A 25,674-nucleotide genomic window follows, 5' to 3' on the forward strand; every position below is an offset into this window, starting at 1 on the left:
TGCCAGTGTCTTTTACTGCCATATTTAAGGCACCAGTCAGAAGAAATTTTTTGATTAATCCACTAGCATGTTGTTATAGTGCTTGAATAATCCTTTCTGGATGTGCCCCTATCAAAATAGTGATAAAAAAGTTATAAACCATTATGTACCTATATCTAGGTGGTCCTGGAAGCTTGCATGATCCTACCCTCTTTTGTTTGACCACCTGCTCCCCTAGCTGTGTCAAGTGGGATATCAATCAAGGCAGAATAGGCATGCTAACAGTAAGGACACCATGACTAGTCACCACTTCAGCCAAGCCCAGATGAGTGTTGGAGAGCAGCTCTTGGCGAGTTCATAACTTCTTTTTCTCCTTACTAATAAAACAGAAAATATTAACAGGGAGCACATTTAGAAAGATATTTGCAAGCACAAATGCAGCATTCAAGAGGTTTAATAATCAAAACTCTGCAAACAGGTTCCCTCTAAACAGATATAATTTCAGACCAATAGCTTTCTAATAATCCAAAACAATTAGAGATAAGATCAATTTTAAAAAAATGCCATCTTTAGTAGTTGATTGCTTTAATGTATTTATGAAGGTTGCACAGTAGGATATAGAATAATCCCTCTTAGGCTTCTTTCACAGTTGCAGCACAGCCTTCCGGCTGGCTGTTCCAGTGCCGAGTGCTAGGAATCGGCCGGACAAAAGCAATTGAATGGATTTTTGTTGAGTAGCGGCTGGATCTCAGCCGGACCCTATTATAGTTAATGGGGCCGTCGAGGATTCCGGTAACATCCAGCAACGCCAGATCCGGAGCACACTGGCAGGCTGTTCTACTAGAACACTGTTGAAACTAGACTTAAAGGGAACCTGTGATGTGGATATTTGATTATAATCTAACTAATTATATACAATCATTATACAAGAGAATATACAAGAGAGTAGGGGGGCACACCTACATGTGGATTCACACAAAACTTTAGCATAACACTATATACAATCATTAACTACTAAAAAGTACCTTAGATGTATTAGCTTACTGGTGTGACAGATGGTTACCTCACACACAAAGATGCTGCATGCCGTATGCTAATGAGCTAATTTGAGTCCAGCGTGATGTCATTGAGTCCAGCGTATATTTAATTCAGAGCTTTAGCCACTCCCCTGCCCACCTGCTGCTGAGTCATATGGGGAAAAAAAACTGTCATTCAGCAGCAGGTGGGCGGGGAGAGTCAGGAGATCATGAATGTTCAGGACTCATCATTAAGAGCTGGAGCTTTTTAATACACAATGTTGGCAGATTGACTGGGTCAATTAAAGAAAGTGACCCAGCATTTTGGTAAGAGAATCTGTCACTTATTTATGTTGCCCTTAGTTAGGACACCATAAAACTGGTGACAGGTTCCCTTTAAATGAGGTTTTCCATCTGGAGAAACTATGGCATGACTGATAGGCGGTATCCCACCTTTAACTCATTTTTAAACTCATATGGATATTTAAAAGTCATCTATGTGGGGAAAATGTATGCGTTGGTGAAAAATAATATAGAAAAAGCAGTATCGTTCATTTAGTAATTTCAGGAATATAACTACTTGCCCACAGAGAACCTATAAATGGAATCTTTGAAAGGTGCTGGAGGTGTAATGTTAGGCAGGAAATAGCGCAGCAGAAAACTGCACCTACATATTAATGTATTAAACACAGGAAGCTAAAGTCACCGAAACGCTCATGAAATAGCTTCTTTCTTGTATTCTGTACTGTAGCATTCAGAGCGCATTCTGGAGTATAAATCTATCCTGATACAAATAACACATATGTCTTACATTGCAATAATAAGAATAAAAGGGGTTACAGTAAAAGGGAAGTAGTATTCTCAGGTGTGTACCAAGCCCTTCACACCTTCTTTATCAGTGTACACATCTACATCCATTGCTTCACTGAAACCATCAATACTACAAAGTGGTTAAGTGGCGTCATGATGAGATGACAAACTCAACATTGCTGCATTAACAAACTCAGCTCTTCTACATCTGTATACAGGGGCCGATTGGCCATAGACCCTACAGAGAAATTTCTCAGTGGGCCAACTTCTAAGAGGGCCACCCAAGCCCTCCTCACGGCCACCAGCCAGCTACATAATGATCTGATTCTCTCGTACACACCTGGCCAGCAGCTGCAGGTGTCCTCCTGAATCCTCAGGACGATATAGTTGATTACTGTAGCACAGATGGCAGTATTTTGTGTTGCACTGTGGTATTTGGTTCAGCTGGGGCTGTATATTGCTTTGCACTATGGTATTGCTGCCCTGCCTAATTATTTTGCCCCACCCTCTGTCAATTTGGACCCACCTGCAACATGGGGCCACTTTTATTATTATTATTATTATTTTTTCCAGGGTCACTTTTAGTTCCCAGTCCCCCCTGTCTGTATATTTTTTAAGTAGCTGTATGGCTGTATACCTATTGCATATAAGAAAGGACCCCCCACACACACATATTTGGGGGTTATTTAAAGGGAGCCTGTTATCAACTCTATGCTGACCTCACTGAGGGCAGCATAAAATAGTGACAGACATGCTGATGTCAGCGGTGTGTCACTCGTGAGCTAAAAGTAAGTGGTTGCCGAGAACCTGCATCGTAATCATTGCAGCCCAGGCCTTGAAAAGAGTCACATCTACCTGAGAAGAGTCCTGGTTATTCCTAATCTCCTGCCCACCTGCTGATGACTGGCAGTTCTCTCCTAGAGAGAAAGAGAGAAAACTAGGTAGAAGACTGTCAGTCATCAGCAGGTGGGCAGGGAGAGCAGGAGATTAGGAATAACCAGGACTCTTCTCAGGAGGCCGGGACTCTTTTCCAGGCCCAGTCTGCAATGATTGTGATGTTGGTTCTTGGCAACCACTTACTTTTAACTTTTAAATGACAGACCACTGAAATCAACTCACCTGTCTGTACTTTATTCTGCCGTTAGTATGGGCAGCATAAAGTTAATGACAGGTTCCCTTTAAAAACTAATCAGCAGTACTCATTATGCTAGCATTGCAACACTTTTGTACTTCTTGCATTTGCTTGTATCTTGCAATACATTTGACTTATCTATTAGATAACATAATATAATGCTGTCGTAGATGTCCACTTCATGGTATATACATCACCGTTTATTTAACGTATTAACACTGTTTGAAAAAAATAATAATATTTTGAGCAAACTGCCAGGGAAAAGGACAGATACATTTGACGTGTGTACACAGAGTATAAAGCCTTGCACTCAGCACACACAAGAGAAGTCTATGCCGAGCACGCTATTGACTTTACTTGAACCTCCAATGAAGCACAAAGACAAAGAAAGCTCTTACTTAAGAATCCAGTCTATGAATATACAGGCTTAAGACCGAGTGGCCTTTTTGCCCCGTCGCTTAAAGCACTATATGTAGATGCTTAACCTTTAAATGGTACAAATTATCAGTTGTTCACAAGATGTTCTGTGTACGGTGATAACAAGGTGATCCTGTCGTATTGCTGGAGGTGGATATGCAGGCTTGCAAACCAGTTTCTTTTTTTTTTTTGCATATTAACTTAATATTCATATATGTGTAACTGTAACTCTCCAGCTGTGCAGCTAATATATATATATATATATTAGATATTCTGTAGATATATATCCTAAATTAGTCACCCCCATCTAGAATTACAACATAAGGTTAGAAAGAGGTATCTTCTGGGAAAAGAGAACCGTCTCACTAGTGCCACCTTCTGGAAGTGGCTCCCCATGAGTCACAATCCGACTTTTTAAAAAGCCTTAGGATATATCAAGTGTAAATAGCCAAGCCAGATATCCATCCGTAGACAGTTGTTTCAGGGCTCTTGTCTAACATTAGGATTCTGGCTGGTTGGGTATAATGCCTTGGATGTAGTGTAGTCAGGGTACTGGATCTCCTTACAGAGACCAGTCCTGAGTGGAGACTTAATCGAAGTGCTCTATGGTATGGAGGCTTATTGGCAATGCTCCATAGGAAAACTATATGCAAAGAGGCCTATCCTGAGAAAAGAGAACTATCTCACAAGCACCACCTTATGTAAATGGATCTATATGAGTCACTTTTTAATAGGCCTAGAGAAAATAGCCATCCACTTCCAATAAGTCTTCACTCCTTTAGAAGACCTGACAAAGAACGGCACTGGAGAAACAACCGTTGCCTGATATGTTACTCACATCCTTGTCCACTTGTTTGGCTTTTAATGAAGAATAAAGTGCCAGAGTTGGAATTTGGTGAGTGCTGCTGTTTGCTCTTTTCCTACTTTTTCTGTAAGGTTGGATAACCTTTTCTGATTTATGGTTCTATCACTGCAGCTTCTTAGTGCAGGATTGGTTTTCCATGACTGCCAAATCCAGGGGCTATGTTGTCATCAACCAGAGCTGAAAGTACCCATCTTTGCATTCTAATAATCTCCCTCTGTATGCTTTTGTAACCTACGGTAAGCAATAAATTCACAGTGAATTACTCTAAAAGAGTTGTCCGGGAGTAGAAACAGCGGCACTCCCCAGAAGCAGTGCCACTCTTGTTTATGGGCCGCGCCTGGTATTGCAGCTCAGCTTCATGCACTTGAAAGGTATTGAGCTGCAGTAGTAGTCTCAGCCTATAAACAAAGGTGGCACTAGTTCTGGAGAAATAAAAATAAAAAAACCTTTATTCATATCTCTGGTAATCCTTTTAAAGGGATTTTTGTCCCGTATTCGAAAAAAAAATCTACTTAAAAAACCCACCATGACTGCACCTGGTAAATATAGTCAGTCCTAGACAATCCCTTTAATTTGTAAGCACACAGGAAAGCAGAAGCATACCCGGGGGGTAAAGATTGTACAATGTGCTGATGTGCATATTTATAAGAGGTATGAAACGGAGACAGAAAGTATTGTTCACTATGCAGAACATATGTGCACCCTTGACAGACATATTTCGGACTTCTAATGCACGAGGCCCAGCTGCAGTGAACACGCTCTTTCGAGATAAGTGTGGCTTTTCTTGTAGTAGCCAAGGCCGAGCTCTAAAAAGCTGCGCACATAATGGTGCTGTAATTTAATTACACACAGGCCGGTTGTTTAGCAGAGCCTGGGCGTTCAGCCGAAATGTTGTTGATGTGATAGGAAAAGAAAAACATCATATGACAGTCGTCTGTGCTTTCCCCTCTAACTTTCATATTCCTGCCGATCAAGTTTCGGAGCTCCTATAAACTGGCAGCATCCTAACTCTCGCCCTCCTCCTACCATACGTTTCTTTTTTCGGGCATGCCAAGTATTAACGAGGCCGGCAAAAGTGATAACAGAAAGGAAGCGTAATAATTAAACGGTAGTATTGAGTTTCCATGATTCCATGCTTTTCTCTACTGCATTTGACCTAAAGTTGTTCAGGGAACTGTAACTTAGAAGAAAAGTAATCACATAGATTTTTTTAAATAATGAAACAAAATTTAGGAGATTTTTAATTTGCACTTGTGTATTGGATCAATGTAAAATCTATAGCCTGGCTAGAAGAAGGACTGGGAGGTCTTCCAGTTACTGTATGGTGATTGTAGGCAGTGTATAGAGACTGCCCGCTGATAGGAGTTGTATAAACCCCCTTCGGCACCCTGCAATTTTCCATGTTTTTCATTTTTTAATCCCTGCTGTCCCCAAGCAATAACTTTTTTTATTTTTCCATTCACATAGCCTTGATTTTATTGCGGGGCAAGTTACACTTTCTAATTCATAATAGTGGAAAGCTAGAGAAAAATTCCAAATGGTGTGAGATTGGAATTTTTGGGGTTTTGTTTTTATGGCATTTCCTGTGGTAAAATGATCTGTTACATTCATTCTCTGGGTCAGTACAATTACCACATTTATTTAGTTTTCTTGCTTTTTAATATTGAAAAAAAACTTTTTTCTTTTCATTGCCATATTCTGACTCCACCCCCCATAACTTATTTTTATAGTTACTACTGTGGAGCTGCGTGGGGGCTTATTTTCTGATTTACAATCTGTAGTTTTGGATTGTGTATGATTATTTGATATTTTTTTATTCAAATCAGCATTTTTTTTCTGTTATGCCATATGCTGTATGGGATAAATATTTTAATTTTTTAATAATTTTTGCCATTTTGTAACACTGCGATCCCTTTGATGTTTATTTTTTTATTGTTCTTTTTGCATTTTAATTATGGGGAAAGGGATGATTTGATTTATTTTTATGTAAAAAAAAGTTACATTTAAAAATGTTTACTTAGTTTTTTTTTAATAGATGACTTTAATATGCAATTATTAGATTGCTTCTCCAATACATTGCAATTAATTACTATTGCAATTGATTGCAGATTTTCTATGTTCTGGTGTGGCTCCATAAAAACTACAGCTATAAAAGCCCTTCAGAGAGAGCAGGGCTTTCACGTACAACCAACGGTTCCCCCAATCAGTCCCTGGGGAGCTGTTCAGACCCTGGGAGCTCAGTGTTCCAGGAAATCTTCTTTAGATGCCATGGTCACAATAGACCATGGTATCTGATTGGATAAATGTCTGCAATTGCGTTATCATCATCCACATTCATTAGTTTAAAACAGCAGAAGCCTGGCAGCTATGGTTTCCTCTACACCGTTTTTAAATACCAGACTTTTCAATCCTCAAAACTTCCCACTAGAACATTTCCAAGAGCATCACATTGCCTCCTAGTATATTCCCTTCCCCAAGGTAAGCAGCACACATGCACCCGGCCATCCACATAAAAAAAAAAAAAAACATGATTCATCACACCGGACCATCTTCTTCCATTGCTTCATGGTCCACTTCTGATGCTCACAATCCCATCACTCACGCCTTCGGTGATGGACAGGAGTCAGCCTAGGCAATCCAACTAGTCTGTCAGACCAACCTCAGACCAGTTTGACAAGTCCTGCAGTGCACTGTGTCCCTGGACATCATTCTGTCATAGCCAGCATTCACTTTTTTAGCTATTTGTGCTATAGTGGTCAAACTATATGAACTAAGTACTAACCATTGTAGATAAGAAGTCAGGAAAAATGCAGTTCTCCAGTATCATTCAATTAAAACATATCTTTATTGAAGCAACTATTTAAAACTCAAGTTGTACATCCATAGGGGAAAACCACACTTTTGCTTTTTAACCTAAAGTCGGAAGGTTTTTAGTAATATAGCTATTGGCTATGATTAAAAACCTTCATAGTCTAAAACGTGTAAGCAGGGCTTTTACCGGTGGAGTGCATATTTTAACCTGTTGACGAAGTGCAATTACTCCTATCTTCTGGTCTTTATACTTACCTGAACGCCAGCTCAGCATCCTGGATTTTGGATCCCCTGGAGAAAGATACCTGTACACTGGGGAGAGCAGCCATCACTAGCTGACCCTTAGCTAGGTCACACAAATCCTTTCGCTTGCCTATTTTTCCTGCTTCCAGCACTTAAAGAACTGACTAATCACTTGAGGCCTAATATATCATGCCCCTTGACAGACGCAATGATGAGAGATAGTCAATGTTATTCACTTTACTGCGATACACAGTGTTTTTAGGCTGAGTTACATGTTCAGGTTTTCTGAAGCAGATTTTGGATCCAAAACCAGAAGCAGATTAAACAAAGAGGTTAGATAGTATCTGTCCTTCATACTCTATACTGAACACTATAGTTATTTGCACACGGCACAAACCTTGGGTTTTTGGCCTTGCCACAACTACATCTCGTCCTCTCGAATCCCAATACGTAAGTTACCACTTTAGGCTCTGCTCATATTTTGACTGCTTTTTTATGCTGTTCATTCTCTTGACAAATATATCGCCCTTTCTCTTTGAAAAAAAAAAGATCTTCAGCAGCAGCAGTGTGCATTATGTAGTCCTGTGCCTCTGCATACAATAATACACTACGGCAATGCTGTAGGCTTTACTTTGGATGAGCATGAGAGGACATTCCAGATCATCCAGTGCTGGATAAGAAGGTGTGTTTTATGAGGAATAATATCTCTACTATAAATCATACAGGATATTACAAAGTGACCTTACAGTTCTGTGACCTGTATACATGCGCTCAGCCTATAGCCTCGCTGTTAGAGATGAGGGAATCAATTCTAAACCAAATCTGAATCTTTGGCGATTAGATTCAGGCAAATTTCTCAAAATGGCATCAACTATTTGAGGTGCCGTTATGACCCACATTTTTCAAAAATGCAGGTAAATTCCAAATCCTAATTTTTGACAACCAGATTCAGGAAAATTTCAGCCATTTTTCGGCTCAGAAGATCATGAATGAAGATAATGAAGAAGCAGGATTACATGAGCCCAGGAGGTGTGCATGTTGTATAGACACCAGCAGGCATTTGCCTCTGAAAACATTTTCAGTTTCTTTTTTTTTTTTCAATTGTAAAAAAGTTACAGTGATGGTTTTTAAAGAGGTTGTTTGTTACCACCAGCAGCCATAGCTATATATGTTGCTGTCACTTTAAAATGACTAATGCTGACATGGCGTTAAAGAGCATAGAATGAGTTGCATACAGTCCTAGGAGACCTCCTGAGTTTCATCCACAACTTTTCAGGTAACTGGAGCACTTTTGATTCAGGATGAATTTATTAGGACACAAATCAAATCGCCCAACCGATTCAACTGAATCAAATCTCACTCATCTCTATTCACTATTCTTTAGGGTCCCACAACATCTCTGTGGCTGCTAATATAATAGTAGGGCGTACATAATCCCACATATTAAGACATGTTGTGCCCATTATATACAGAGGGTATAGCAAAATTAGAATGTGCACTATTTTACTGGCACGGGCCCATGGTTTGCTTCTACAGCTTTCTCAAACTTCTGCCAGTATCTGGTGGGCATCTTCTTCCAGCAAGCTTGCTATAAGTGTGGCTACCCACCTTCACTACCTTGAGAGATGAGATGGGAAAGACACTGGTGACTAGAACATGCCACCCCATCATGTGGCATATATGTTAATAGGAATTCATGATTATGGAAGTTATAGTTCAGCTGTGGATGCCGCCGATCTTCTCTACAGCAGATATACTGGACCACCATTACCTGTAGCTGGTTACATATCATTCTGAGGATGAAACTTATAAACTGCTTTTAGTGTTTTCAATGGTGTATCTCATGATTCTGACTTGAGCAAGTAATAACAAGTCATTATTGTTGACCTCCTTTGCTGTGTGGTAGATGTGCTCTTTGGTAATGTAGATTTGCTTTCAGGTTGAAGATATCACTCTCGGGGGTTATAGATTTTTTGTCACAAATATTGCTTTCTTGGTCAGATTCAACTACAGTATGACAAAGCATTAATGTATTTTCAACACAGCACACACACTTAAGCTATAGAGCGCTCTGCTCCAAAAATAAAGTGAATAACCACATCCCTGAAAATAATTGGTTTGAATTTTTGCAAATTGTAGAAAAATTGTAAAATAAATCACGGTGTAAATGAATGTGAAAAATATTCTCTACTGGAAATTGGGACACTAGATTATAATTATTCTCTATGCAAAAAAAAAAATCCTTCCTATTCTACCCAAAGGTACAGTATATGTACAGTATCTGTCTATCCTTTTCAGCATCTATTTACTGATACCTCATACAAGAAATAATTGACATAGTATAGGGTATATTCCATAAACAAAGCTAGAACCAGCCCTGTACCTCACATGTATCCAGAGATCTCCCCATTCATTTCTAAAAAATTTCTGCTACATTTATGTCAAGCTGGCAGCTCAGGGAGAGTGCACTTTTTCAGGGGGCGTGTACTTTCTGCTGCAGCTGGTGGCAGTTGAAAGATGGGATCATGTTCGTTCACCTCAGTGAGCAGGACAGAGGAATTACAAAAAAATGAGTAATAACATGCAATTACTAAACTATTCAGGTCCAGGAAAACTGTAGAATCTATTCCCTGGGACAACTATGACAGTCTTAGGGTCTATTCACACATCTTGGGTGTGTTGCGGACCCGCAAATTGCAGATCCGCAACACATCTGGCCGGCGCCCGCTATAGTAATGCCTATTCTTGTCCGCAGCTGTGGACAAGAATAGGACATGTTTTATCTTTTGCGGAGCTGTGGACCGGAAGTTCGGGGCTGCGCTCCGCAAATGCGGAAGCGGAGAGCACATAGTGTGCTCTCCGCTTCACGTCCGGGCCCATAGAGAATGAATCGGTCTGCACCCGTTCCGCAAAATTGCAGAACGGGTGCGGACCCTTTTGCGGACGTGTGAATGGACCCTTAAAGTGTTATTAATGTATGGAAACCCTCATCTAATAAGTAAATGGTGGTACAGTGACTCCCATGAAAATGCCCTATACATGGCCGCAAAGTGTGGACTATGGACCCATTAAAGTCAATGGGTCTGCAAAAAAAATTGATCCAACATGGACATCATCAGCATTTTGCGAATCCGTTGTGTGCATTAGATTAATGGGACGGAGGATTCCTTTGAATCTTCAGTACAGTCAAAGCAATATCAAGTTATTATAATACTGGAATATCCAGGACCCTTTCACTGCTGCCCTGCTTTCCCTACAATTGAAATACATGAAAAATGATCAGATTTAAGGCTCATGCACACAAGCAATTTTTTTTCCCCTGTGTCTGTTCCGTTTTTTGTGAGGAATGCCAGAGTGGTGTAATATCTCTGTATAGTAGTGGATATAGTGTCAACGGTGTCTCCTACCTGGGTACGGCTGGACTCCTCACTTGCAATAAATGAGTGTTGCTAGTAGGAGTAATTGAGGGATTTGGTAGTAATGAATGAGATCCAGACTTGGAATATAATTCAACTTGTCTTTACTGGAGGCAGCATTAATCCACATGAGATACAGCAATAGTCTTGGGTCCCAGCAGGTATAGGCAATATGTGGCAGGGATTACTATCTCTTCTGCTTCTATCATATGCCTGGAGAATATGGCAGGAATTACTATCTTCTGCTCAGTCTATCTTCTGCTGTGTATGGGACTGACTAGCTGAGGAGACATTTGGCTTCTCCTGGTCTCCTGGTCTCCTGGATGTTACTCACAGTTGTGCTCACAGGGTCTGGTTCTTCCTGGAGTCCTGGAGGTGGCTGCTTGCTTTACACCAGCTGAGGCTGAAAGGCTCAGACTGGGAATGATGATCTTTGGTCTTAGCCGAGACAAGATTCTGGTCTTGGACCCCTAGAACTGGGAGCTCCTACCAGCACAGCCTTCCCCTAGCCGGGGTGGCTGGCACACTAACTGAACTTCCTTCCCCACCCATGAGGCAGGATGTGGGAACATTCCACACCTCCTCAAAGAGGGGGGGAGTAAACTGGAATGTACTATTCCAGTCTAGATATGCTAAACTGTTACTAAGGCCCTGCTGACACATTGCTGACACCTGCTGGTGAACATGAAAATTACAGCAAATACATGTAACAGGCTTAGAATATGCACATTTGTGAGAATATAAGATAAATCACATAGATGACCGTACAAATGCAATTAACAGGTTGTAGCGGGATAAAGAGAGTTTAGTAACAATACTCTGGGATGTTACACATTCACCTCAATGAGTCTGCAAAAAATATAAAAAACTGATGCAATACGGATGTCACATGGACTATTTTTTGCAGATCTGTGTTTTATATATTCGAGCCCTTACAGAGTGCCTCTAGGAGTACCAAGACTTGTTTTTATTAGATCCAAGTACGGGGTTACCTTTTATCATGCCTTATATTTACTGAAAGCTAGAAGACCCCTTTAAGAAATCTATGATATTCTGCAAGGTTCTGGTAACTAGAATGTCCTTGGACTTTATCAGTATATAGTCCCTTTATCTTTCTCTGCACATTATTTGCCATCAACTTAGATTTTGATGGGACAGCCGAGAGCTTAGTCAAAACTGGCGGGAATCAGACTATATCTTTCTATTAATGCATACCTCTTGTCATAATAATTTCTGTTAACCTAGGGCAACTCGTGGAGATGCCAGGGGCATTTATAGAAGAAATAAAAAATATCTCCTTTAGACTCTTTTAACCCGTCAAAATTAAGCTTTTTCTAAAGATAATGGGATAGATTTCCGAAACTGTCTACCAATCACAGCCTAGCTTTCATTTAGCCCAGTGCTCCTGGAAAATGGAAGCTGCGCTGTGATTGGTTGGCCCAATATGCATGCATTATACTGTATTTGTATTTTCAGAGCATCATGCACAAGGTCATATTACAGCTCTGTACAATCTGCCTGTTATATAGAAGGTTCATAGGGTGCCCGTACACTTTTTTGGGGCCCTGCTGTACTTATAGTGGAGGTACTATTCTCCCCGAGATTGTGCATATGGCTCAGTCTCGTGCATGAGGCCTTACAGATGGGAGCATTAGTCTACTTATCATATTCCGAGTATGGTACAGTAATTCAGTGGCAAAGCTTGGTTTTGTTCCTACAATTACACAAGCTGATTAGTCATTTGAGCCTGATGTATCTGTCATGTGAATCACTTGTACTTGTGTTCATAATGAAGCTCCTTCTGTATTCACGGGAAATAGGGGAGAAGGCATTATCTGTCAATTCGTATAAAGATTTAGAACTTTTAAGAAACCATTTACAGACCATTTAATAGCTTTGACATTTTAATAGCAGACTGAAGCAGAAATGTATTATTGTGGAGTATTAACATATGAACAACATTGCAGTGAATGACAAAGAAACTATCTGCCTGCATATGATTGTCTATCTCAATTCATATCTGAAGGAAATATGGAAATACGGGAACAAATTCACATGCCTACAAACTACTGCTGCTAGGTGATCAACCAGAAATGTCATATAAAAAGATCATTCACATTAAATGAGTTGTCAAAGTAATATTTTTTTTTTTTTACTAATGCAAACTGCCTGAGCCGTAATAAAATAATTAAAGTGCTCCCACTAATCTTTACCACCCACTCTGAACCTGCGCTGCCAACCGTTCCTCTTCCCAGGCTGCAGCAGTAATGTTCTGTATACTGCTGCAGCCAGTCACTGACCTCAGCGGACTTGGGCCATACACCACTGCTGCCAGCACCATAATGAGTCACTGGCTGCAGCCCAGGATGGAGAAAAGCGCGGCAGTGATAGATAAGGAAAGGTAAGTGGAAGGGCTTTTATTATTTATCAGGGCTTTGGCAGTTTGCTAAAAAAAACTGCAAAAACAACATAATCAGCACGTAAAAAGAGGTTATCCCACAAAAAGTATTTCTATTCATCGTATAGGGCATTGCAAATGAAGTGTTATTGCAATATGCATGGAATAAATATATTGTTAGTTTCTGTATGTACATTACATTTTCCTCTTTGGTAGCACCCCCTGCTGTTTATCCTTCTGGTCCACCATCTCCTGCTTTCAGAGGTGGAGTAACATGCTCAGGAGCCTCCCTGCTCCACTCCCCTCAGTGCTGGTATACTGATCTCATAGTGAAGCAGTAGAAACGGCTCATTCATTCATCCCTACTTCTAGAATTATATAGAATTACTCTAGAATCATAGAGCTTTGCCTCTGGAGAAGGAAATTTTGAGGGCATTAGATCCCCATATGTACATTATCTCTGGGGCTATATGTGAAGGACTATTATGTAAGCAAGGGGAGAAGAGGTTAACAAGAAGTAATTGTCATGCATCTGGAGAGAAGCAAGCAAATACTTAATGTGAGCTTCTGACTATGCACAGAAAAGGAAAAAGATGAGTAACAAAAAAAAAAGTTTTAAATGTGTGGGCTAACCTAAAGTTTAACCCCTTAAGGACCCTGCCATATTTCACATGAAGGACCAGCCCATTTTTTGCAAATCCGACGTGTCACTTTATGTGGTGATAACTAAAAATCATGTTTTAGTGTCACCATATTCTGAGAGCCATAGATTTTTTTATGTTTTGGGTGATTGTCTTAGGTAGGATATAATTTTTTGTGGAATGAGGTCACGGTTAGATTGGCACTATTTTGGGGTGCATATGACTTTTTGATCGCTTGCTATTACACTTTTTGTGATGTAAGGTGACAGTAAATGGCTTTTTTGACATAGTTTTTTTATTTATTTTGTTCACCTGAGGTCATGTGGTATTTTTATAGAGCTGGTTGATACGGACGCGGTGATACCTAATATGTATGCTTTTTTTATTTACTTAAGTTTTACACATTAACAGCATTTTTTAAACCAAAAAAATATGTTTTAGTAAGTCTGAGAGCCATATATTTTTTTTTTTTGGGTGATTTGATCGCTTGGTGTTGCACTTTTAGTGATGTAAGGTGACAAAAAAATGTTTTTGACGGTGTTCATTTGTGGGGTTAGGACATGTGATATTTTTATGGAGCTGGTCGATACTGATGTGATACCTAATATGTCTACTTGCCTATTTTTTCAAATTCTTTTTACTTTATTTTGAGAAAGGACGCTTTTATTTTTTTTACTTGAAACTTAAATTTTTTTTGTAAAACTTTATTTTTGTAAAAAAAATTTTACACTTTCTTTTTTGTCCCACTCTGGGACTTCAACTTTTGGGGGTCTGATCCCCTTTACAATGCATCACAATACTTCTGTATTGTGATGCATTGGCTTTAAGTGTATTACAGACTGTAATACACTTACAGCCTGCTTGTCTGTGAGATCCAGGGGGTGGATCTCATAGGCTGTCACGGAAGGCAGCCACGATGCCTAAGGAAGACATCGGACTGCCTTCCCTGCCATCTGGTCCCCATCACAGCAGTGCAGGGACACGATGGCTGCTCTCTCCCTCCCTCCACACTTTGCACGTGCCGCGGTCAGTGCTGACCGTGGCACATCAAGGGTTAATGCGCCGGCATCGATAATTTCACCGATACCGGCCCATGCAGCAGGGGTCCAGTTATCAGTGACTGCTGGACCCCACCGCTGATTGGGCAGGCGCAGCTCCTGCACCTGCACAATCACAGCGCCGTATATCTTCGGCGCTGGTCCTTAAGTCACGGACGTCTGCGCCGTGCATGTACGGCACAGGTCCTTAAGGGGTTAAATATTTAGGATGTATAGATTGATGTGAATGGTGATTAGGATCCACCTAATATCCCTATAAAAGAGCTAAATCGTACAAAACAAGGGGTGCTAGTAAGGGGGCAGGTGATGAAGAAAACCACTCCTGAGAAGGCAGTAAAGCAGCACGCTGTTAAAAGTTGTTTCTAATTCTCACACCCAAAACATGACAAATAAACAGTGACAGTCAATACAGTATGAAGTCATAGTGAGCGTGACCATGTCTATCAACTTCCTTCAGGGTTTAAAAGGATGGAGAAATAAAATCAAAACAATTCAGAAGTAAAAAAAACCTTTCTATTTATTGGTCTGTCTATCTATATGTATCTATCTACTATCCAGGGGAGTAGCTATAATGGAAGCAGGGGAAGTATCTGCTTTGAGGCCTGAACTCAGAAGGAGCCCACCCAGGAGGAGGACCAAAAGATTTTATTGTCAGGGCCCCCTCAACAGTATTGACAATGACATTATATACACTGACTTGACATACAGTATATACGTGTAGAAAACGGACTGTGCTGCTGCCGATTCTCATCTGAGAGCGCAATCTTGACTAGGCACAGGAGGGAGGGTCGCATGGTAGGAGGAAAGTTGTGAAGAAGTTGCTGGTAGGGGCCCATTCCAAAATTTTGTGGCCTCAATCAATATTTTGTCGAAGCAGGTATATAAAACCCCTAAATCAGTATTTTGTGGAAGCAGGTATCTCGCAGGCCTCAATCAATATTTGGTGAAAGCAGATATATCAATCCCCTTAATCGGTATTTTGTGGAAGCAGGTATCTCGCAGCCTTAAATAACTATTTTGTGGAAGCAGTTATATTAATCCTCTTAATCAGTATTTTATGGAAGCAGGTATCTTATAGGCCTCAATCAATATTAGGTGGAAGCAGGTATATCAATCCCCTTAATTAGTATTTTGTGGTAGCAGGTATATCTCAGACCTCAATCTGTATTTTGTGGATGCAGGTATATCAATCCCCTTAATCAGTATTTTGTGGAAGTAGGTATATCGCAGGCCTCAATCAAAATCTGGCGGAAGCAGGCTTAACAATCCCCTTAATCAGTATTTTGTGGAAGCAGGAATATCACACACCTCAATTATTTTATTTTATAACACCCTGTTTATTTGGGGCAACAGGTATATCTCAGCCCTCTATCAGTATTTTGTGGAAGAAGGTATATCACACTCCTTAATCAGTTTTTTGGGGGGCAACAGGTATATCACACCCATTGCAAATAGTTGTTCCAATAGCGCTTGTCCCTCTATATAGCTGCAGTATCGCTGCAGAACCGCATGCAACTGCTGCACAATACAAATGCACTCTATACTTTCTATGTTAGAAAGTATAATATAGGTATATCACACCCCTCAATCAGTTTTTTTGGGGGGCAACAGGTATATCACACCCATTGCAATTAGTTATTCCATAGCGCTTGTCCCTCTATATAGCTGCAGTATAGCAGGAGAACCGTACACAACTGCTGCACAATACAAATGCACTCTATACTTTCTATGTTAGAAAGTATAATATAGGTATATCACACCCCTCAATCAGTTTTTTTGGGGGGCAACAGGTATATCACACCAGTTGCAATTAGTTGTTTATGTAGTGTTTGTCCCTCTGTATAGCTGCGGTATCTTAGCAGAACCGCACACAACTGCTGCACAATACAAAGGCACTATAATATACTTTCTATGTTAGAAAGTATATTATAAGTATATCACACCCCTCAGTATATCACACCTATCGATAGCACACCTATACCAGTCCTTAAAAGGACTTTTGTGGCTATTAGCTAGCATTTGGTGTCCCTAACAGTCTGTCCCTGCTCCACAAAGCAACCGCTCCTTACACTGGCAAAACACAGAATGTAAAATGGCTGCCAGATCGGGTTCTTTTATAGGGTGAGGGTATGTCCATGTGCTGAAACGTCTCAATTGGCTTAACTGTCCCACCTGATGGATGTGTCATGGGTCAAAGTTTGATGCAATGAAAAAAACTATATGGCGCAGGCAGACAACGCCATATGTCCGCATGTTCAGTGAATCGCAAACATGCAAAGTTCGCCGTGAAACGACCGCCGGGCGAACCGCAAGGCCATCTCTATTTAAGAGTTTAAGAGTCCAGTGGGCGGTCCTTCCCTCTGGACTTCTAAAGTACAAATGATCAGAGGTTCAAAATAAACAAATACAATACAAGTTACACTAAGGATGTAATTTACTAACCAGAAAAACCTCTATATAAGGCGTATGTCTGAAACTGATTGCGGCGCAAAGGTTATTTGTGCCGCAATCTGCGACTTTTCCCCGCTCACGCCAGGTCTAAAAAAGGGGGTGTGGGCAAAGAAACTCCGCTCCCTTGCTGGCGTAGATTTAGAAGCGCCAGTCAATCCGCAAAATGTATGTAGCGCCAGCTGGCGCCTCTATATAACTTTGGCAGACCACCGCCAACGTAGGGCCTTATTAACTCTGGCGTCTAAAACTCTGGTCTTAATAAATCCTCCTAAATCTTTTCCTGTAAAAGTATATATTGATCTGATTAGCTCCTCCTGCTGTATACCATACTGCTGGTAGATCAGACTGTATGTTCGGGAATCTGTCACCAATATTTGCCATCTGTAAGTAATGCTGCAGTGTTGCTGTGCACTCAGACATGGTTTAAAATATACTGTTAGTACTATTCTATGCATTTGCTCTTGCCAGAAAATGTCTATCCTGTATGCAAATAGGTGGCCCCGTCACTGTGGGAGCGCCGTGATCTTGAAAAGATGAAAACAGCTGCACTGCGCTTGTCCATTACATATAGAGAAGCCAATGCTCTTACTAGGTCATGAATAAGGATCAGTATTAGAGCATCCGAAACATGTAGACCTGCTTGCCGTGTTGGATTGTCTTTTATCCTGTGTTATTTTGGAATAAAGAACAACGTCTTTTTTGGAAAGCTGGACTTCCTGTCTTATTTTCATACAATGCTCTTACTATGTATTGGAGTGCGCAGGGCCAAGCAGAGAGGTGACCTTACAGGCAAAGGGGGGCATTGGTGACATCGCAGGGAGTTAGGAGCACATGGGGCAGGTACTGGGCTATTTAAATAGGTGGGCTTGGACTGTTTAAAAGTTTGGAAACGCCCTTCTTGGCACTTTGTGCCTAATCTGCATATAGAACAAACATCATTTTCTGGCGAGAACAAATGCACAGAAGGGTAATAAAGGTATGTTTTAAACCATATCTGAGTGCACAACAGCATCATAGCATTACTTATATAAACCTTACTTGATGACAGATTCTCTTTAAGTTTAAAGAAGTTAATGTTCTCTCTAGTTGTGGAATTACATTGCCCCTTTTATTAGAAAATAATAATGAGTCTTTTTCTTTCTTGTTATTTTCATCTAGGGTCGCTGTTCACGAGAGAACTGTAAATATCTCCATCCACCACCACACTTAAAAACACAGCTAGAGATAAATGGACGGAATAACCTGATTCAGCAAAAGAATATGGCCATGCTGGCCCAGCAAATGCAGCTAGCCAATGCAATGATTCCTGGTACCCAACTTCAACCTATGGTAAGTCATTCGGCCGACTCTACCGGGCCTTTGAATATGTTTTCATTTTAGATTTTGTATCTGAGCCGATCACTGATGTTTTTGAATACGATCAAACATTTTCTGATCCTCCACTACTCCTTTTTACATATACATAGTAACATCTGTCCATCCAGTTCAGCCTCTTATCCTGCAAGTTGATCCAGAGGAAGGCAAAAAAAAAAACTGTGAGGTAGAAGCCAATTTTCATTACTTTATGAGAACAAATACCTTCCTGACTCCAATCAGGCAATCAGAATAACTCCCTGGATCAACAACCCATCTCACAGTCACAGCCCTGGGGATAAATAGCTGATGGGAGAGATCTCTGTACTGACCCCTGATATATTTATACATAGTAATTAGATCTCCTCTCAGTCGTCTTTTTTCTAAAGTGAATAACCCTAATTTTGATAATCTTTCAGGGTACTGTAGTTGACCCATTCCAGTTATTACTTTAGTTGCCCTCCTCTGAACCCTCTCCAGCTATGTCTGCCTTGTTCACAGGAGCCCAGAACTGTACACAGTACTCCATGTGTGGTCTGACTAGTGATTTGTAAAGTGGCAGGACTATGTTTCTCATCACGGGCATCTATGCCCCTTTTGATGCAACCAATTATCTTATTGGCTTTGGCAGCAGCTGCCTGACACTGGTTTCTACAGCTTAGTTTGCGGTTCACCAAAATTTCTAGGTCATTTTCCACCCAGTGTTTTAGCATTTAGTATGTACGGGTGACTTGCATTATTCCTTCCCATGTGCATAACCTTACATTTGTCAGTGTTAAACCTCATCTGCCACTTCTCTGCCCAAGACTCCAATCTATCCAGATCCCTCTGTAGCAGTATACTGTCCACTTCAGTGTTAATTACTTTACACAGTTTAGTGTCATCTGCAGAAATTTATATTTTACTGTGCAAGCCTTCTACAAGATCATTAATAAATATATTGAAGAGAATAGGGCCCAATACTGACCCCTTAGGTACTCCACTAGTGACAGTGACCCAATCTGAGTGTGTACCGTAATAACTACCCTCTGTTTTCTATCACTGAGACAGTTACTTACCCACATGCAGACGTTTTCCCCCAGTCCAAGCCTTCTCATTTTATATACTAACCTTTTATGTGGTACAGTGTCAAATGCTTTGGAGAAGTCCAGATATAAGATATCCATTGGTTTGCCACGGTCAAGTCTAGAACTTACCTCCTCATAGAAACTGACTAAATTAGTTTGACATGACCGATCCCTCACAAAGCCATGCTTATATAGAGTTATTTGCTTATGTTCATTGAGGTACTCCAAGATAGCATCTCTTAGAAAGCCTTCAAACAGTTTACCCACGACAGATGTTAAACTTACTGGAGTATAGTTTCCGGGCTGTTTTTAGGACCCTTTTTGAATATTGGCACCAAAATCTGTCAACCAGATCTGCGATGTGTCAAACTCAAGCGCCAGGAAGACAACACACCATTCAATGATCCCGGTCTTTGTGACATCCCGGTCTTTGTGACGATTGTTACAGATCGCCCTATCTGTACTGCTAATAATTCAGTCTCCCACTGCCAGTATCTGTCTCACCTGCCCTGCTCTCCTGGTCCCCTACTTACTGGAGCTGACATTTTCCTGACTGGCAGAGGAATTGTCCGGGTGCAGCAGTGCTCTCCCTGAACTGACATCCCCCTCAACTACCAACCTTGCAACTTGTCGGGGTGTGTCAGATCAGGGATAGCCTCCCAGGCACTCTTCCCTCTACCCTGCTTTTTAATTGTTACCCAGCTAGCTTCCTCACTTTCCTGATCCTTCATACTACCACCCCCGTCCACATCTACCCCATAGAGTGCCTGCTCAGTGAGTAGCAAACTCTGTTCCAAATCACCAACGCTTCTCAGTGTTAAAACTCACCCGGTTAGATACTCAATGTGCAATTTCAAACTGCCAATTTTCTCATATTTTGAACAAAGATATGCACCCTCAAACGGCTCTTCAATGACTGCATACATTAGACAAGATGTGCACTGGACTGCGCTGTCAATAATGGAACTCATACTAAATGAGGATTATGCAAGAAAATAAAAAAATATACAATACAGTGCAGTACTAAGGCACAGATTTACTGTAGTCCCCTCCTGAATCTGAAGTAATCTAAAGTCACACACTCAATACAAACACACACTTGAAATCAAACACGTGAACGCTCACAAACTTGTATTTGTTAAGAATAAGAAACTGTATAAACCTGTATGCAATGTTCTCTCTGTAGCGAGGGCCACCAGAATTCATCTGTTTAACTCTGAGTAGAGTTGAGCGAACACCTGGATGTTCGGGTTCGAGAAGTTCGGCCGAACATCCCGGAAATGTTCGGGTTCGGGATCCGAACCCGATCCGAACTTCGTCCCGAACCCGAACCCCATTGAAGTCAATGGGGACCCGAACTTTTCGGCACTAAAAAGGCTGTAAAACAGCCCAGGAAAGAGCTAGAGGGCTGCAAAAGGCAGCAACATGTAGGTAAATCCCCTGCAAACAAATGTGGATAGGGAAATGAATTAAAATAAAAATTAAATAAATAAAAATTAACCAAAATCAATTGGAGAGAGGTTCCATAGCAGAGAATCTGGCTTCCCGTCACCCACCACTGGAACAGTCCATTCTCAGATATTTAGGCCCCGGCACCCAGGCAGAGGAGAGAGGTCCCGTAACAGAGAATCTGTCTTCATGTCAGCAGAGAATTAGTCTGCATGTCATAGCAGAGAATGAGGCTTCACGTCAGCCACCACTGCAACAGTCCATTGGCATATATTTAGGCCCAGCACACACACAGGCAGAGGAGAGAGGTCCCGTAACAGAGAATCTGGCTTCATGTCAGCAGAGAATCAGTCTGCATGTCATAGCAGAGAATCAGGCTTCACGTCAGCCACCACTGCAACAGTCCATTGTCATAAATTTAGGCCCAGCACCCAGGCAGAGGAGAGAGGTCCCGTAACAGAGAATCTGGCTTCATGTCAGCAGAGAATCAGTCTTCATATCATAGCAGAGAATCAGGCTTCACGTCACCCACCACTGTAAGAGTCAATTTTCATAAATTTAGGCCCAGAACCCAGGCAGAGGAGAAAGGTCCCGTAACAGACAATCTGGCTTCATGTCAGCAGAGAATCAGTCTTCATATCATAGCAGAGAATCAGGCTTCACGTCACCCACCACTGTAAGAGTCAATTTTCATAAATTTAGGCCCAGAACCCAGGCAGAGGAGAAAGGTCCCGTAACAGACAATCTGGCTTCATGTCAGCAGAGAATCAGTCTTCATATCATAGCAGAGAATCAGGCTTCACGTCACCCACCACTGTAAGAGTCAATTTTCATAAATTTAGGCCCAGAACCCAGGCAGAGGAGAAAGGTCCCGTAACAGACAATCTGGCTTCATGTCAGCAGAGAATCAGTCTTCATATCATAGCAGAGAATCAGGCTTCACGTCACCCACCACTGTAAGAGTCAATTTTCATAAATTTAGGCCCAGAACCCAGGCAGAGGAGAAAGGTCCCGTAACAGACAATCTGGCTTCATGTCAGCAGAGAATCAGTCTTCATATCATAGCAGAGAATCAGGCTTCACGTCACCCACCACTGTAAGAGTCAATTTTCATAAATTTAGGCCCAGAACCCAGGCAGAGGAGAAAGGTCCCGTAACAGACAATCTGGCTTCATGTCAGCAGAGAATCAGTCTTCATATCATAGCAGAGAATCAGGCTTCACGTCACCCACCACTGTAAGAGTCAATTTTCATAAATTTAGGCCCAGAACCCAGGCAGAGGAGAAAGGTCCCGTAACAGACAATCTGGCTTCATGTCAGCAGAGAATCAGTCTTCATATCATAGCAGAGAATCAGGCTTCACGTCACCCACCACTGTAAGAGTCAATTTTCATAAATTTAGGCCCAGAACCCAGGTAGAGGAGAAAGGTCCCGTAACAGACAATCTAGCTTCATGACAGCAGAGAATCAGTCTCCATGTCATAGCAGAGAATCAGGCTTCACGTCAGCCACCACTGCAACAGTCCATTGTCATAAATTTAGGCCCAGCACCCAGGCAGAGGAGAGAGGTCCCGTAAAAGAGGATCTGGCTTCATGTCAGCAGAGAATCAGTCTGCATGTCATAGCAGAGAATCAGGCTTCACGTCAGCCACCACTGCAACAGTCCATTGTCATAAATTTAGGCCCAGCACCCAGGCAGAGGAGAGAGGTCCCGTAACAGAGGATCTGGCTTCATGTCAGCAGAGAATCAGTCTGCATGTCATAGCAGAGAATCAGGCTTCACGTCAGCCACCACTGCAACAGTCCATTGTCATAAATTTAGGCCCAGCACCCAGGCAGAGGAGAGAGGTCCCGTAACAGACAATCTGGCTTCATGTCAGCAGAGAATTAGTCTGCATGTCATAGCAGAGAATCAGGCTTCATGTCAGCCACCACTGCAACAGTCCATTGGCATATATTTAGGCCTAGCACACAGGCAGAGGAGAGGTTCATTCAACTTTGGGTAGCATCGCAATATAATGGTAAAATGAAAATAAAAATAGGATTGAATGAGGAAGTGCCCTGGAGTCCAATAATATATGGTTATGGGGAGGTAGTTAATGTCTAATCTGGACAAGGGACGGACAGGTCCTGTGGGATCCATGCCTGGTTCATTTTTATGAACGTCAGCTTGTCCACATTGGCTGTAGACAGGCGGCTGCGTTTGTCTGTAATGACGCCCCCTGCCGTGCTGAATACACGTTCAGACAAAACGCTGGCTGCCGGGCAGGCCAGCACCTCCAAGGCATAAAAGGCTAGCTCTGGCCACGTGGACAATTTAGAGACCCAGAAGTTGAATGGGGCCGAACCATCAGTCAGTACGTGGAGGGGTGTGCACACGTACTGTTCCACCATGTTAGTGAAATGTTGCCTCCTGCTAACACGTTGCGTATCAGGTGGTGGTGCAGTTAGCTGTGGCGTGTTGACAAAAGTTTTCCACATCTCTGCCATGCTAACCCTGCCCTCAGAGGAGCTGGCCGTGACACAGCTGCCTTGGCAACCTCTTGCTCCTCCTCTGCCTTGGCCTTGGGCTTCCACTTGTTCCCCTGTGACATTTGGGAATGCTCTCAGTAGCGCGTCTACCAACGTGCGCTTGTACTCGCGCATCTTCCTATCACGCTCCAGTGCAGGAAGTAAGGTGGGCACATTGTCTTTGTAGCGTGGATCCAGCAGGGTGGCAACCCAGTAGTCCGCACAGGTTAAAATGTGGGCAACTCTGCTGTCGTTGCGCAGGCACTGCAGCATGTAGTCGCTCATGTGTGCCAGGCTGCCCAGGGGTAAGGACAAGCTGTCCTCTGTGGGAGGCGTATCGTCATCGTCCTGCCTTTCCCCCCAGCCACGCACCAGTGATGGACCCGAGCTGCGTTGGGTGCCACCCCGCTGTGACCATGCTTCATCCTCATCCTCCTCCACCTCCTCCTCATCCTCGTCCTCCTCGTCCTCCAGTAGTGGGCCCTGGCTGGCCACATTTGTACCTGGCCTCTGCTGTTGCAAAAAACCTCCCTCTGAGTCACTTCGAAGAGACTGGCCTGAAAGTGCTAAAAATGACCCCTCTTCCTCATCCTCCTCCTCCTCCTCCTGGGCCACCTCCTGTTCCATCATCGCCCTAAGTGTTTTCTCAAGGAGACATAGAAGTGGTATTGTAACGCTGATAACGGTGTCATCGCCACTGGCCATGTTGGTGGAGTACTCGAAACAGCGCAACAGGGCACACAGGTCTCGCATGGAGGCCCAGTCATTGGTGGTGAAGTGGTGCTGTTCTGTAGTGCGACTGACCCGTGCGTGCTGCAGCTGAAACTCCACTATGGCCTGCTGCTGCTCGCACAGTCTGTCCAGCATGTGCAAGGTGGAGTTCCACCTGGTGGGCACGTCGCATATGAGGCGGTGAGCGGGAAGGCCGAAGTTACGCTGTAGCGCAGACAGGCGAGCAGCGGCAGGATGTGAACGCCGGAAGCGCGAACAGACAGCCCGCACTTTATGCAGCAGCTCTGACATGTCGGGGTAGTTGTGAATGAACTTCTGCACCACCAAATTCAGCACATGCGCCAAGCAAGGGATGTGCGTCAAATTGGCTAGTCCCAGAGCTGCAACGAGATTTCGCCCATTATCACACACCACCAGGCCGGGCTTGAGGCTCACCGGCAGCAACCACTCGTCGGTCTGTTGTTCAATACCCCGCCACAACTCCTGTGCGGTGTGGGGCCTGTCCCCCAAACATATGAGTTTCAGAATGGCCTGCTGACGTTTACCCCGGGCTGTGCTGAAGTTGGTGGTGAAGGTGTGTGGCTGACTGGATGAGCAGGTGGAAGAAGAGGAGGAGGAAGCCGAGAAGGAGGAGGTGGCAACAGGAGGCAAAGAATGTTGCCCTGCGATCCTTGGCGGCGGCAGGACGTGCGCCAAACAGCTCTCCGCCTGGGGCCCAGCTGCCACTACATTTACCCAGTGTGCAGTTAGGGAGATATAGCGTCCCTGGCCGTGCTTACTGGTCCACGTATCTGTGGTTAGGTGGACCTTGCTACAGATGGCGTTGCGCAGTGCACACTTGATTTTATCGGATACTTGGTTGTGCAGGGAAGGCACGGCTCTCTTGGAGAAGTAGTGCCGGCTGGGAACAACATACTGTGGGACAGCAAGCGACATGAGCTGTTTGAAGCTGTCTGTGTCCACCAGCCTAAATGACAGCATTTCATAGGCCAGTAGTTTAGAAATGCTGGCATTCAGGGCCAGGGATCGAGGGTGGCTAGGTGGGAATTTACGCTTTCTATCAAATGTTTGTGAGATGGAGAGCTGAACGCTGGCGTGTGACATGGTTGAGACGCTTGGTGACGGAGGTGGTGGTGGTGGTGTTGGTGGTACATCCCCTGTTTGCTGGGCGGCAGGTGCCAACGTTCCTCCAGAGGCGGAGGAAGAGGCCGAGGCGGCAGCAGCAGAATAGGCCGAGGCGGCAGCAGCAGAAGAGGTAGCAGGGGGAGCCTGAGTGACTTCCTTGGTTTTAAGGTGTTTACTCCACTGCAGTTCATGCTTTGCAT

General features: G+C 42.8%; 1 protein-coding gene across 12 annotated transcripts in view; it reads left to right on the forward strand.

Moving 5' to 3' along the window:
- Window positions 1-25,674, forward strand: part of MBNL1 (muscleblind like splicing regulator 1) — a 207,134-nt gene that overhangs the window by 123,400 nt on the left and 58,060 nt on the right. For all 12 annotated transcript variants that reach the window (XM_044292205.1, XM_044292197.1, XM_044292203.1 and 9 more), the window contains one exon: window positions 18,396-18,566. In XM_044292205.1, the coding sequence (XP_044148140.1) occupies window positions 18,498-18,566 (69 nt within the window). In that variant the 5' untranslated portion in view covers window positions 18,396-18,497. The remainder of the gene's footprint in view (window positions 1-18,395; window positions 18,567-25,674) is intronic.

The sequence above is a fragment of the Bufo gargarizans genome, chromosome 4, assembly GCF_014858855.1.
Source record: "Bufo gargarizans isolate SCDJY-AF-19 chromosome 4, ASM1485885v1, whole genome shotgun sequence".
NCBI lineage: Eukaryota > Metazoa > Chordata > Amphibia > Anura > Bufonidae > Bufo > Bufo gargarizans.